The sequence below is a fragment of the Neodothiora populina genome (assembly GCF_041146345.1).
Source record: "Neodothiora populina strain CPC 39397 chromosome Unknown canker_contig_8, whole genome shotgun sequence".
NCBI lineage: Eukaryota > Fungi > Ascomycota > Dothideomycetes > Dothideales > Dothioraceae > Neodothiora > Neodothiora populina.
The window spans coordinates 1,883,892-1,898,911 of record NW_027191411.1 but is presented as its reverse complement, the minus strand read 5'-3'; the positions used below and the strand labels follow the sequence as shown (position 1 = coordinate 1,898,911).

The window sequence follows — 15,020 nt, the reverse complement described above, 5'->3', positions numbered from 1 at the left end:
ACGTGGAACAAGTCCAAGGAATGTCTCGCGCTAGCGAATGACTAAAGCAAAACGAGGACAACTTGTAGTAGCAGAGCTGTTAGAAGTTCAACGAAAGCAGGAATAGTGGGCACGGTTGGCTAGTATGCTATGTCTTGCACGATGAGCACTTCGAAGCACCAGAGTGTTGTTCAGAGGTGAGGCTGAGTGTCAAATGCCGCCAGGCGTGCACCTCAAGCGTGTATTCATCGGATTTCATGTATCTTTTGCTAACATGCTCTCACTGCGAGTGGGGGCGGCTACGTGGTAAGATAGCTTTGTTCTTGTCAAGGTGCAGAGCTAGAGTCAACAGTCTGAATATTGGGGCATCTGGAGTTGCAGTACTGTGCCTGGCAGGCGCTGCCTAGGCACTTTTTGCCCGAAGCGGTAGATTGAAAGAAATTGTACGATTCATCAAACATTATTCTCCGAGTGATCACTCGTGCGTGTTGCTCGTGTCACATCAGGCGGTCTTGCATGAACGAACGTGGATAAGTAAAAGTGTATGGACTGACTTAGGTGTACATCGGCATACCACACATGACGCCGAGCTAATTATGTGTGGATAAGGTGAGGTACCTTAGGTAAGGTAAGGGACCCTTGAAGTGGGTACCTCCTACCCATACTTGAATGTAAGCTGCCGCCCAGCCTTTCTCGGCAGGTAAAGTGGACGGACACCCCGCGCCCTGGATCCTCATGATCATGATTCAGCAGCGCCATTACGCGATTCAAATGGCCATTGGTTGGAAAATATGCCAACCTTCTAGTCCATCTCGCTTAACCACGGGTTTCCTCGTCACCTTGAGCGGTATGGAGCACGAGCATACGTTTCCTGGATCAGTATTTATAGACCTCTACCTTGAACTGCAAGGTTGACTTCATCAGTGGTTGAATTCAAGCTTCGTCAATCTCATCAAATCATTGAGAATGTCTCTCCCAGATCGTCAGGACCCCAGCGTTAGTCTTGTTGTAGCAACTCCAGAGGAGGTGCACGAGCAGCAAGTTTTGAACAGTGATGAATGGAAAGGAGCGCTCCCATTGGAGGCATATCTGAGGAGAGAGGCCATGCTTGTTCAAGAGCGCTTGACTCGTGACGGTGGGTTGACCCCTTGGGTCCTTGTTCACGAGCATGGTGATGGTCGTACAGTCCTATCAAGCTGCGAAACCATCAACAAGAAAGCGCTTGTTGCTGTGAATGGTGAAGTCAGAGAAGTGGTATGTCATGGCGTCTGTAGTGTATTTTGTCCACCTGACTACCGTGGCAAAGGATATGCCGGGCGCATGATCACAGATCTCGGCGAGAAGCTGCGAACCTGGCAGGCCGAAGAGTCTGATTCACCGTTCAGCGTGTTGTGGTCAGATATTGGCAAGGTACTATACGAGCTCCTATAGGCGACAATTCGACTGAAGCTGACATCAGAGAAGCAATTCTACAAAGCCAGAGGATGGTTAGTCTCCGGCGTCGTTTGCCAGAAATATTCTTCTGACTGAACTCAGGCATCCTTTCCCATCTGCACACATATCACTCCATCCCTCCAAGACGAACATTTCTAAAACAGGCTTGCCCTCGACCCGAGCCTTGAAAATCGCGGATCTAGAGGAACTTTGTGCCTTGGATGCGCAATTGATGCGTCAATGCGTAGCACAGAAGTCTACCAGCGGGAAGACCACGGTGGCGATCTTGCCTGATGTCGTCACGCTCGAATGGCACCATGCACGCGAAGGTTTTGTTGGCAAAGAGCTCTATGGCAAAGCTCCAGACATCAAGGGTGCCGTGGTCGAATTGGACTCTGGCAAACGAGTGTGGTGCATCTGGACGAGAATGTGGTATAATTCGGATCCGGCCGATCCTAAGGGCAACACACTTCACATTCTTCGACTTGCATCCGACGACCAAGGGTTGCTTGACAGCGAAGCGAAGATAGCGGGCCCGAAGAAGGAAGAAGTTGCCGCAGCAATTGCTGCTCTACTTGCTGCAGCACAAGCACAAGCAAGCGAATGGAACATGGGGGAAGTAGACATATGGTATTCACACACAAACAAGAGCTCGTACAGTAGAAGGCTGAGACTGACGTGAAGCAACAGGAATCCTAGTCATTTGACAATAACGGCAGGTCGTATGTTGGAAGAGACCGTCGATGTAGTCCACAGGGAGAAGGACAGTATCTCAAGCTTGAGATGGTACGGAGCAGGTCACGAAAATCCAGCTGAGGAGGTGGAGTGGATTGGTAATGAGAAGTACGCCTGGTGCTAAAGCACTGAGGCAGATGTCTAGAGCGAAAGAGCATTGGCACATCCTGATCACCGAATAGCTCATGACACCGTCTGAAGTGCTGTTCACAGCAGGCATTCACGGGGGAAGGCTTTGAAATTACTCACAAGGGTCCTTCTTGGCGAATGTCCCTGTCATTAATCCCAATAGGATCGGGTAACTTTGGTTGGATCGCGATCAGCGCGGACACCACTGATGGATGGATCAATGCGCTGGACATTACCATTGCAAGATTCTTGCTAAGGCATGTTCTTTCTCAAGTGACAAGGATACTAATCATCAGCCTGACAATGCAGCTCGATGGTAACGATGAGATGATGACCTGAAGCGAGATAGGTATGAAGAATGGGCGCACAGTCATGTAGGTGATTGCGTTAATTGGTACTCACATCCGCCCCACCTGCCTGCAATCATACTATAGACATGTGAAGCAGTTTGCAGCATAAATCTGTGGATAAGGTGTCCTGCAACCGGTATCATGATGTACCTATCACAATGTAAGGTCGTACAAGTGGTATCTGTTATCTTGCTCTTGACGGTGCGCTCGGGACATCACCCGACACACAGAGTCACCAGACACCAGACTGCTACCGAAGCTTCTTGAAACTCTGTGTTCTTTTCGCAAGCTGTGATGATATGAGCCTCAGGTAAGTCGCTGTCTTATTCGGCGACGTGGCACAGACTTAGACGGGGGCATCTATGCATTTGTGTGCATCTGTGCATATGGGCAAGTGTGCATTTGATTTGGCAAAGCTTCGAGTCAAGCTTTCGGATCCCTTCCACTCCACTTGTGGCTGAGTAGCGAAGCCCTCCCGAGCCTCCATCTTCCCCTAAAGGTACCAATAATTACCCACCTTACCTACCTTACCTTATCTTACCCTTGCCTTGGCCTTAGTCCTGCCCGTCACAGCGTATATTTGCGTTCTGACATCAGAGAACAAACAGTCGATCGAACACGAAGCAGCCCACTTCAGTCGAGCTGTGTTTCCAGGCTACCTTATTCGCCGCTCTCTCCATCCTACCGTACTCTGCACACGGGTAAGGGCGGCAAGGCACGAGCAACAGTTGAATGCTTGCAAGTAGTGCGTATCGTGTACCGTACTTCACAAGAACCTTAGCTGGCTCTTTTCGTGTTTTCCCATATCTGGTGGAAGTGGAAGCAAAGCAAAGCAACAGAGCAGCAGTCTTTGGACCAAAACAAGCCAAACCCACTCACCCACCCCATCCTATCGTTGGCCTCTAATCATTCTCCGCCACTCCGTCTATCCGTCTCCCCCCCCCCTCTCTCTCTCTCTCTCTGTCCCCAAACTCTCTCTCTCTATCTGCCCAGTTGCGGGCTGTGTCATCACAATCTCCCTGTGCCCGTTATACAGGAGCACTAGCCACCACCAGCACCGGGGCGCAGTCGCGGAGTATAGGAGACGATACTCTCTTCTGGTCTAAGCTCTTGTTCACGGCTTCGGTTCTCCTGCTTTCTCTTGTGGCATTATTCTTGCCTGCCCGCCTTTTGCTGGCAGTGTACAGTACAGTACGCACGAACGCAGTCAGGCAGGAAACGCACGCACGCGCCCACCCCACCGCTCTCTGCTTTCCGTGTTCTCTGCTTTCTCTGACTGTTCTGTTTGGCTCGACTTGACTGCTGCCCTGAGCTGTCACTTGTTGTTTTCTTGGTACGAATTTACCCCTCGGCCGCCCATCACATCTGCCAATAATCCGCCGCACCCATTCAGACTCACCACCAATTCCACCCCTCACTCATTCCTCCACCCTTCCATATTGTCTTCTACTCTTGATCCGTGACAAGTATCGCCGTCTCTGACGATTTTTGTTTCTCTCGTGACATCCTTTTCTCTTCCCTGGACAAGTCATCATCAACAAGCACTACTGTCGTCTTTGCCGCCATTTGGTTCTAACCTCCGACTCCCAGGGCTTCCTAATATTTACCTTTACGGCGCCATCACGACTGCTTTGCCAATCTCATATACTCTGTCCCACCCGGAAGACAGTCACGTATATACATATTATCAGCAGCAACAACAACAAAAACACGTCGACCCGGCCGTCCGCTGTGCATGTGCATGTGCATGGCACGGCAAGACGCGTCTCAAGCCCGATAGATAATTCACTACAGTAGTTCTCGGCATATATCAGAATCAAATCAAATCCGACAAGATGAGCGCCACCGACGATGCGACCATCAGCGATCTGCTGCGAAAGATCGACCGCGAGAAGATGCTCATCAACGCCGCCAATCAGATGAGGCAAGCGACCAACAACTCGTCTGTCAACTCGCGCATCGACAGTCAAGTGCGAGACGCGCGACGAAACCTGCAGTATTTCGAGAAGACGCTGCAAGAGCTCCAGACGCGCAAGCTGGGCGGCGACATGGGCTCCATGTCCCTCGACTCGGGAAATGGCGCGCCACCGACACCTGCTCATGGAGTACCGACACAGTCCTCAGGCTATCCGGACACCCCTGCTGAAGCGAGCGGGTACGGCGCGCCTGGCCCTGGCGGATACAGCATGGGAGGGGGCAACGGGCTCATGCCCCCCCGGGCGCCTTACGCTCCTCCGGCACCAGGCCCCGGAGCGAAAGGACGACCCAACTACAGCAGACTCGGTATGTGCATCGTAAGAGCTCACATGAGTGAGAGCTAACATGAGTGACCACACCATAGACCTGATCAAGGCTGAGACACCACATCTTGGCCCACGCATCCAGCTCATGTTGTCCCAGCTCGAGTTCAAGCTCAGCGTGGAAAAACAGTACAAGGACGGTATCGAGAAGATGGTGCGCCTGTACCAGCTGGAGGGTGACCGCAAGAGCAGGGCAGAGGCCGAGGGCAGACGCATCGAGAGTAGCCAGAAGATCCAGCTGCTGAAGCAGGCACTCAAACGACACGAAGACCTGCACGTCGACATTGGCGCCGACATGCAAGACGACGACAGTCTGAACATGCCCAGCCAGCGCAAGCCCTTGTCGGGTCACCTGCAGATCCGAGTGCAGGCAGTTGCCGACGTCGACCATGCCGCCACAGGCCGCTTCTCCAGAGGCCCCGAGACATTCGTCATGATGAAGGTCGAGGACTCATTCAAGGGCAGGACCAAGGCCACGAGGACGGACCGATGGATTGACGAAATGCACGAGTTCGACATCGACAAGGCGAACGAGATCGAGCTGACCGTCTACGACAAGGCGGGCGACCATCCGACCCCGGTAGGCATGCTGTGGATACGAATCTCAGACATTGCCGAGGAAATGCGACGCAAGCGTATCGAGAGCGAATTCAAAAACTCGGGATGGATGTCTGCCGACCACATGGACGAAGGCAATTCGCCTGGAGGGGGATCCGGAGCGGGCGCCGGCGCCGGCGCCGGTGGACCGGGCTCGCGTCCGGACATGCCTCAGTTCCAACCCCCTCCCGGCGCTCAAGCTGCTGCCCCAGGCGCGGCTCCGGGAGGACCTGTGCCTCAGACACACCCCCAGATCATTGACGATTGGTTCTCACTCGAGCCCGTGGGCAAGATAAAGCTGGCTCTCACGTTTGGTGAGTGCGGACGTGCACATGCACATGCACATTGCTTTTCTCCTCAATCACTGACCAAATCTCGCAGTCAAACAAAGCAACAAACAACAACCCTTCGACGCCGGTCTCGGACGCAAAGGCGCCATCCGTCAACGTAAAGAGGAGGCCATCGAGCAGTATGGTCACAAGTTTGTGCAACAGACTTTCTACAACATCATGCGTTGCGCGCTGTGTGGAGACTTCCTCAAGTACACGGCAGGCATGCAGTGTGCCGACTGCAGACTGACCTGCCACAAAAAGTGCTACTCCAACGTTGTCACCAAGTGCATCAGCAAGTCCAACAACGAGTCCGATCCTGACGAGGAGAAGATCAACCATCGCATCCCGCATAGATTCGAGCCATTCTCCAACATGGGCGCCAACTGGTGCTGCCATTGTGGTTACATGTTGACTCTCGGCAGAAAACAAGCACGGAAATGCAACGAGTGTGGACTGACGTGTCACGTGAATTGCATACATTTTGTCCCAGACTTTTGCGGAATGTCGATGGAGAGACTCACTGATATCATGGGCGAGATCAAGAAGACAAAAGGACGCCAGCAGACCAGTGTCTCGGGAACGACATCCATGGCGAACCGCACATTGCGTCCAGCGAGTGCGAGACCCGCCGCCCATCAGTCACAACCCTCTTTCTCCCTCTCGGCTGGCGGTCAAGAGCAGGTCGCAACACCCCAGGATCGTCCTTTGTCTTACGGCAAGGACCGTCTGTCCGAGAATTATGATGCTCCGGGCAACAGAAATTCCCAGTATGCCTCACAGACCTCGGTCGACGCTGCTGGAGCCGCAAGAGCGTCCTATCCCACGACGCCGAGCTCGCCGGAACCGAGACCGCCACCAGCACAACGAGCCTACTCTTCACAGTCTGCCGCAGCTGCTGCAGCCGCCGCCTTGTCCGGCAAGAGGACCTCCGCACCCGAGCAACAGAGACCTGCACCTTATCAAAGGCAATCGACTGATTACAGCTCCCAGAACCAGAACCGGTCGTCTGGTCCTCCATCCACCGACCCTGTGTACAGCCAGCGGAATTCGCAGGCATCGCCGCCGCCGCAAGGCTACAACCCTGCCGACTACGCAGCTGTCTCTGGCTTCCCCGTACAACCGCTCTCACAACCGCCGTCGCAGCCTTCGGCGTCTCAGACTGCCCGAGCGGCACAGTACGCTGGCCAGGGTCCTCAATCTCCAAGCACAGCGGTGACGCCGGCATCGCCACAGGCAAAGACGTCTGCCAATGTGGTCCCCCCCGCTGGCCGCAAGGCCGCCGGCCAGCAAGGATCCAACGTGCGCGTTGGTCTCGACCATTTCAACTTCCTTGCTGTGCTTGGTAAGGGCAACTTCGGTAAGGTCATGCTTGCAGAGACCAAAACATCCAAGCAGTTGTATGCCATCAAGGTGCTCAAGAAGGAATTCATCATCGAGAACGATGAAGTCGAGAGTACCCGTTCGGAGAAGAGAGTGTTCTTGATCGCTAACAAGGAGAGACATCCTTTCTTGCTCAGTTTGCATGCTTGCTTCCAGACGGAGACCAGAATCTACTTTGTCATGGAGTACATAAGTGGTGGTGATCTGATGTTGCACATTCAGAGGGGACAATTCGGCACCAAGCGAGCACAGTATGTCTAGGCATCTTCGAAGATCACCAAAATCTCGCTGACATACAAAACCAGGTTCTACGCTGCTGAGGTCTGCCTTGCGCTCAAGTACTTCCACGAGAATGGCGTCATCTACCGTGATCTCAAGCTCGACAACATCATGCTTACGCTCGACGGTCACATCAAGGTGGCGGATTACGGTCTCTGCAAAGAAGACATGTGGTACGGTTCGACCACCAGCACTTTCTGCGGTACTCCTGAATTCATGGCACCCGAGGTAAGTATTGTTTTATCTGTCAAATTGCAATTTGCCTTTACTGACCTATCTCGCAGATTTTACTAGACAAGAAATACGGCCGAGCAGTGGACTGGTGGGCGTTTGGAGTTCTGATCTACCAAATGCTTCTCCAGCAGTCTCCATTCCGTGGTGAGGACGAGGACGAAATTTACGATGCTATTTTGGCCGACGAGCCTCTCTACCCTATCCATATGCCTCGCGACAGCGTTTCGATATTACAGAAGTTGCTCACGCGCGAGCCCGAATTGCGTCTCGGATCCGGACCGACCGACGCCCAGGAGATCATGAGTCACGCCTTCTTTAAGAATGTCAACTGGGAAGACATTTACCACAAGCGCGTCCCCGCGCCCTTTTTGCCACAAGTCAAGAGCAAGACCGACACGAGCAACTTCGACTCCGAGTTCACGAGCGTCACGCCCGTCCTGACACCCGTGCAGTCAGTGCTCACACAAGCCATGCAAGAAGAGTTCCGGGGATTCTCATACACGGCCGAATTTCAATGATCACGTAAATTTATCATCAACCGAGAGGAGAGGACAGAAAGACGAGGCATAACGAGACCAAAAAAAAACGGAGTTCACTACCACTAGCGCAGCAAGGGGCATTAGGAAGCGAAGGCACACGTAAAGAGAGCAGATAGATGAGGATTTTTGTTCCCACCCCTTCATCAACCAGTCCGTTCTGGTTGTGCATGCGTGCGTACGCGCGTGCGCACATGCGATAGTGTTTTTTTTCCTTGACTACTTTTTGGAGCTCCTTGTTTTCCCTGTTCTTCTTGTTCTTGGGTGGGAAAGTTCCGAGTTTCGCTATGGCTTCTTCTCGAGCACAAATAAATCCTTGTCGTATTAATTGATAGGGCTATAAGTGCGGTTTTTGTTGCCTTTTCTTTTCTTATTCTTCACCCTTTCTTCCGTTTGATATCCACCAACAGAGTAGTATTTCGCCTATCATGTAAGCTATACAGCACGCGCGAAACTTCGATATCTCGAATTAAAAGTGTCTTCCCTACCCTGCTCTCCGTCTCTGCCTCTTCCGATTGCCTAGTAGTGTTATCCCCCATTTCAGCTTCGGATCGTCATAAATGGCAGCTTGATCAGGCGATGCATGACACGGAGCAATATCGCGACAACAGTACCAAATCGGAGTCCCCGCAAAATCTTTCATAGTCCTGCCCTATGCTTCTTCTTATTCTGCTCCTCCTTTATCCTCACGGTACTTATGCTTAGAGATCCTCGCCTGGGAAAGAGGCGAAAGTCTGTGGTACATAAAACATGCTTGTTTCTGACACACTACTACGGACCCGTTGCAGGACCATAGTGTAGGGCAATGTATATAACCCTTTCCTCTTTGCGATTGCGCTGTTTTGTCGAGTGTACAGGTGTCAAAAGACTCGCACGCCTGACTTGGCGTTTTGGTGCAGAAGTGGGATCTACTTTCGATGAATAGGTTTGATTGGGAGGGAGAGATCGAAAGGAAATGTGCAATAGAGAGATGTAGATCAAAATGTAATAATATGATAGTGCGCTTCGCCATATAGGAAAATTGCTTAGATGAAGAGACTAGCGCAACGGATTACAAGCAAGGAAAAGCTATGGTATCACATCGGGAGACTCGAGAGGGCTTTGGTTCTGAAGGCCGGGGTCTGCTGGGTTTTGATTATGATCATGACAGAGATCTCGACAAAGTGTATATAGTCTTCAAGTCTCCCTCAGCGACATGTTCTAATACATGATTTCATGTCACTTATCAATGGTACAGCCCGTCTACTTGGTGCTTGGCCATATAAACCCTCTAGACTAGGTTACGGTGAGGTCATAAGACGGTGTAGTTTTGAGGACAAGCATACTACGCGGACAAGTTCTTGGATACCTTACCAAAGACCGATACCCTCTTTCGATCATAGCAAGAGAGCGGTGCGTTTTTCCGTGAATGGTAGTACCTTTTTCGCTCTTCAAAGTCCACATTGTATTGTCAAGTCATTAATTTACCTCATCACCGAGTGTGCGTGAAGCATTAGCCTAGACAGCTTGAGTGGTGACTACTACGTGTGACTATTACGCACCGAATGACCAAATCGAAAACCATCTGACTGGTAAGTTACGCCGCGTTGTCGCCGACGAAGTCATGTCGAGAAGACCACGTCTTAGACGGCTAGCAAATCGAGACATACATACCAGTAGCTCGAGCTATCACTGACTGAACGCCACTTCAACCGTCTATTACAATATCTAGATGTCAGTACGTGGGGTGGAAATCCCCCTCTCAGCACGAGGACGACGATCGGCCACAGTGGAGAATTCATCACATCTGGTGGTGGTGATGTTGTAGGATGCAATAGAGAAACCGTGACGTTGCAATGAACAAAGCAAACGCCCCCATCTTCGATTCTTTGTATGAGAATGACCGAGATAGGCAAATCCAGAGGATCGGAACGTGTCTACGACAGTCTGCTCCCAAATCTCTGGTAAGGAGTTTTAGCAGAAAAGAGGGATAAAGCATTAGCACACTTTCCTACGTTTGTAGCCGTCGAGTAAGAAGTCGCAATGTATACGTGTATTTTCCAGTAGCGTTCGTACCTAAGTAGCCAACTGACTTAGACCTTTCCTGTATTCCCGCCTTCTTTTCTCTTCCATAGAGTGAGTCCACTGTCGTTGGGGTTTCACGTACCTGCATAAGACCCGAAACCCTGGCATAAAACCTAATGGTCGTGTGGTGAGTGATGTAGTCTCAACGACATGACGTGGGGAAGAGACAAGACAAACATGAAACGTTCAAAGACACGTACTGCATACCACACATCCATGGCCAGAGGCACTATTCTGACAAGAGAGCCGATTGTATCACAGTATGGAGAAGGATAGAGGCTGCAGTATCATGTTTGAATGGCACAAGATTCATGTCTATGACTATTTTTATAACGGATTCTGTTGATCTTGGAAGATATAGGAGGTCGCGCTACGACACAGGTATTACAGAAGCGTTAACAACACTACGGAATTGTGACTATGGCTGCGCAGCATTCGAAGGATATCGTTGGAACGGATCATCGTAAAAAATCTGATAAGATGGTCTTGAGCGCTGAAAGATTAAATTTGTCAACTCTTCGTTAAGGCTGCATCGTGGATCGAAGTCATAATTACTCGAGAGGCAGTGACGTGGATATCACGATCCATGTCGAGCTGCTATGTACAGTAGGTAAGCACTCTCAAGCTTCGCAGTATTTACGTCATCCTTTTAATACACTTCCGGAGCTGAGTCGAAGGTGTATAACGGTGAGGTAGGATGAAGTATGACAGATTGATCACCAGAAGATGCAGATCCTCCAAAGGCGGAATGATGTATAGTGAGTTCCGGTAACCGTATGGCTGGATATGAGGGGCTTCCTAGAATGTGGTGCTTGCCTTTGGTATGATACCTCACGATGTCACCATTCAATTTACATGACCTGAAGGACGAACGAAGAGTGACAACAGCTCTCGACAGAAGAAGTAATAGAAATGCAAGGGATGCATATACTCATCACCGATGAGCCTGTGGTGTGCTGAAGCTCCACTAACAAAGAGATGCAATGTACCATTCCATGAGATGAGACAGTAAGCTGATCAAAAACGATATGCACTTCAGCCTTGGATAAGCTGAGACAGAGATGCAGGGAAACAATTGAAACGTCATAGCCGTTTCGAGTCACGTCTCTTCAGATCATTACGATCCATGATGAAACCAAGCCATTTAGACCTATGATTGATTACATTTTACTACTCGAGAGGATGCAATATGACAGATTGGCGAATAGGCGCAAGATAATTGACGATCGATCTGGAATTGGATTGTCAAAGCAAAATTGATGGAGGCACAGCTTCGACACCGTTGTTCAGCACGAGGCAGACGCAAAGGGAGGAGACAGACAAGCGTAAAATTCAACATGGAGAACGTGGGCATATGCGAGATTGGGCAGGGATAAACCATGTTCGTACCACTGCAGGCTCGTATTTGCTGGAAGGGAGAACTAGAATTTAGTTTCGTCCGTGAAATGGAAGAATGAGTACTATCCGCTACATGGATCGACGAAGGACACGAGATTGACATCGACATCGTTCACGGTATCGAGAATTGTGAATGGAAAGTTACATTATAGCATCCGAATTATTTACAAAAGAATTAAAAAATGATACAGACGGTATACAGCTGAAAAGATAAAGCAAAGCTTGCAGAAGAAAACAAGACCGTACTTTGCCAATTGAATCTAATAACCAAGAAGCTCCACCGTAACCTGAATTGCATCGCAAACAAGTCTCATACATAAGTCCAAATTTTGTTGTGAAAACACGAAATAGAAAAGAAAGAAGGGGAATCGTGAGAAAATCAAACCCGGATACTCCTGCTCTTCACTTTCGCAATGCATCATATACTTCCAGTAAGAGTAGATTGACTGTAAAGCTCAGTTGAAGAGGATCCAAGGGCGCTGCAAGAGGAGGCTAATTACTTGGTTTGCCAGGTGTCGGAGACAGTCGGGGCAGCGGTAGCTGAGCACCCTGATGGTACGGAGTAGGTGTGATTTGGATCTGCCTCCCAGCTGACATAGCCATCCTTACCAATACTGATGTATTTGTACTGGATAACTTTGCCAGGTGGCAGAGAGACCGTGCCCCAAAAGTAGTCATCGCACTCGTCAGAATTATCTTCCTTTAGGTCAATGGCTGATTTGGGATCCCAAGAACCAAGTTGAGAGACTGAGCCAACAATCTTGATGGATCCCGAGGCGAAACCGCTCGTCGAGTTGATTGCCTCTTCGAAAGTGACTGTGACCGACGTTGGTGTGGCACATGCTGAGCTGCCGGAGCTGGAAGCGGATGCTGTGGCGGATGTGGAAAGAGTGCTCTTGACCCTACCGTTGCCGGAGGATGTCGCGGATGCCGAGGATGCCGACATTGCTGACGATCCACAGATGGGACTTCCAAATAGTTGAGCAGAAGGATAGAAAACCTGAGGAAGACCGCCAACGATGGTCACAGCCAGGTCGCCGTTCGAGTTGGTGGTTTGTGACTTGCAGGTGAGCAAATCAGTAACGGACTGTCCAGCCGTGAAACCACTGGCTTTTGAAGAGAGTGTGAATGATCCACTGCCCGAGGAGCCCTTGTTTGTGAACACGCCGACTACTTGACCATTCGTCGCACCCTTTCGCATGACGATGGTCGAGTCATCAGAATATACCGGGTAGGCGTTGTAGGGCAAGTAACCAGTATCCTGGCCAATTGCGCGCTTGCGGATCTGGTTGAGGCGTGTGATGTAGGTATACATGCTCGAAGTCTTGGAGTAGCCCGATGTCCACAAGGCCTCACGATTGGCTGGCACTGACGCGCCGCTGAAAGATTGCTCTTGACCTTGGTAGATGATTGGGATACCGTCGGCAAGCATACTGAATGCGACAGCATTCTTTGTTAGTGCTGTGTCAGAGGTGTATGAGGGAAATCGAGGCTGGTCATGATTCTCAATGAAGGAGCCAAGAAGAGTGGTATCAGAACATTGGCCGATCATGATCTCGATGCCGTTAACAAGACTGCTTATACTGCCTCCGGGGGCCTTGAAGGCTTGCGTGATCCAGAAGTATGCCGGGTAATTCAGCATGCCGTCCATGTAATCCTGGTACTCGCAATACTGCCATTCGTTGCCGTTGAAAACTTCACCCATGGTATAAACGCCAGCAGCTTCACCGAACGGAGGGAAGAAGGCTTGATCGATGTGAGCAGCGCTATCAATTCTGAGGCCATCAATGGTGTAGTTGGAGACTAATTGCTTAATCCAGGTCTGGAACATAGTCACAACATTAGTATCTTCGGTTCGCAAGTCTGGCAGAGCAACCGTGTTGTCCCCGGCCCAGCATGTCTCAATACTAGTCTGACTCGAATAGTCGATGGAGCAGGCTGAGTGGAAATAAGTCTGTTGGTTGAAGGGGTTGATAGTGCTATAGTCGACACTGTTACGTGCACCATTGTAGCCCATGTGGTTAGGTGTGACGTCGACCATGAGGTACTACGCATCGATGTTAGCTCTTGAATTCGGCAGAATAAAACCCATCTAACGCACCATGCCCCGAGCGTGGAGAGCACTGGATAGTGCTACAAGATCTGAAGCTGGTCCAAAATTGGTGTTGATTTGGTAGATATCCTGCGCCCAGTATCCGTGGTAGGCTTGTCCATCTGGATTACTCTTAGATACATCGACATTCTTCACAACAGGACTGATCCAAATCTGACCTGATATCAGTGAAATTGTTCTCTCAAGCATCACCTCTGGATACTCACGGCAGTAAAGCCCATGTTTTGGATGTAGTCGAGCTTGTTAATTATACCCCTCCATGATCCTCCGCAATAGTGGGCAATGTCGCAATCAGCCGTGGTTGATCCATCGGTCCTGGCGAATCTGTCTGTGACGACCTGATAAATGGATTGCGAGCGCCACTGGGCAGAGCTCAGGCATTGTGCCGGTGTGACTAGGTATGACAAGGCCGCAGCAGCAGACAAAGCCTGAGAAAGGTAACGAGATACTGAAGACACCATGATGATGTACAGGTGAGTAGAGAAATTGAGATGAGCTTGAAATGTTCAAAAAGATGGGCATACTTGCCGTTAATATGCTGCCGTTGTTCATTACTACCCGCGTCATGCTGTGCTAACGTTCTTCAACGTCGAGCTGCCTTTGTACTAGGGGCGAGCAACTAGAACAATGAAGACCCCACTACGACTATTGAGCTGTCTCAGGCGGTTACTACCCTCCAATGCAGAAACTCTGTCGGACATTTCACATCTCAGAAACACCTGCACAGACGCCGTCAACGTGTCTGAGAGCCAACGCGCAACACGGCGCTTAATACATTGTATCCTGGATTTTCGAGGTCTTACGGCTTGTACTTCTTAAGCCGATTACATGTTTTTTGGTTCCATATAGGTTTCTCCGCACTAAACAAACCAGTGTTCAAGGGTGGCTGAAGACAAAGGACAGTGGCTGCAAGCCAAAAATTACCATTTTCCTTCAGCTTTCTAAGAGGTACGGCTCGGTGGCATCCACGACTATGCTGGCTTTATTTCACGAGGGTAAATGGTATAGGGGCCAGAGTTTGCCGAATTGCTTGGCATGGAGAGTTGCTGGCGCTCTCTGGCACTGAAAGCCCCCCGAAAGAACTCCTCCAAAGGATCACTCCCGTTCTTTAGCTAAGGTATCAGTGTGTATATTCTAAGCGCGGCAGCAGTTCTTAATGC

The 15,020-nt window shown here is 50.4% G+C and overlaps 3 protein-coding genes across 3 annotated transcripts; 2 read left to right on the top strand and 1 right to left on the bottom strand.

Moving 5' to 3' along the window:
- Window positions 1-945: 945 nt before the first annotated feature.
- AAFC00_007093 (uncharacterized protein) lies at window positions 946-2,272 on the top strand (the record flags this gene model as incomplete). The annotated part of the gene is made up of 4 exons (XM_069347153.1): window positions 946-1,389; window positions 1,444-1,466; window positions 1,516-2,043; window positions 2,104-2,272. 4 exons carry the CDS (start codon window positions 946-948, stop codon window positions 2,270-2,272), a joined length of 1,164 nt encoding a protein of 387 aa, XP_069200026.1.
- A 2,190-nt stretch (window positions 2,273-4,462) lies between these two features.
- On the top strand, window positions 4,463-8,267 carry AAFC00_007092 (uncharacterized protein; the record flags this gene model as incomplete). The annotated part of the gene is made up of 5 exons (XM_069347152.1): window positions 4,463-4,910; window positions 4,969-5,838; window positions 5,906-7,487; window positions 7,542-7,743; window positions 7,800-8,267. 5 exons carry the CDS (start codon window positions 4,463-4,465, stop codon window positions 8,265-8,267), a joined length of 3,570 nt encoding a protein of 1,189 aa, XP_069200025.1.
- Window positions 8,268-12,243: 3,976 nt separating this feature from the next.
- AAFC00_007091 (uncharacterized protein) lies at window positions 12,244-14,321 on the bottom strand (the record flags this gene model as incomplete). The annotated part of the gene is made up of 3 exons (XM_069347151.1): window positions 12,244-13,794; window positions 13,849-14,013; window positions 14,067-14,321. The coding sequence occupies 3 exons, from the start codon at window positions 14,319-14,321 to the stop codon at window positions 12,244-12,246; spliced, it is 1,971 nt and encodes a 656-aa protein (XP_069200024.1).
- Between the last annotated feature and the right edge of the window lie 699 nt (window positions 14,322-15,020).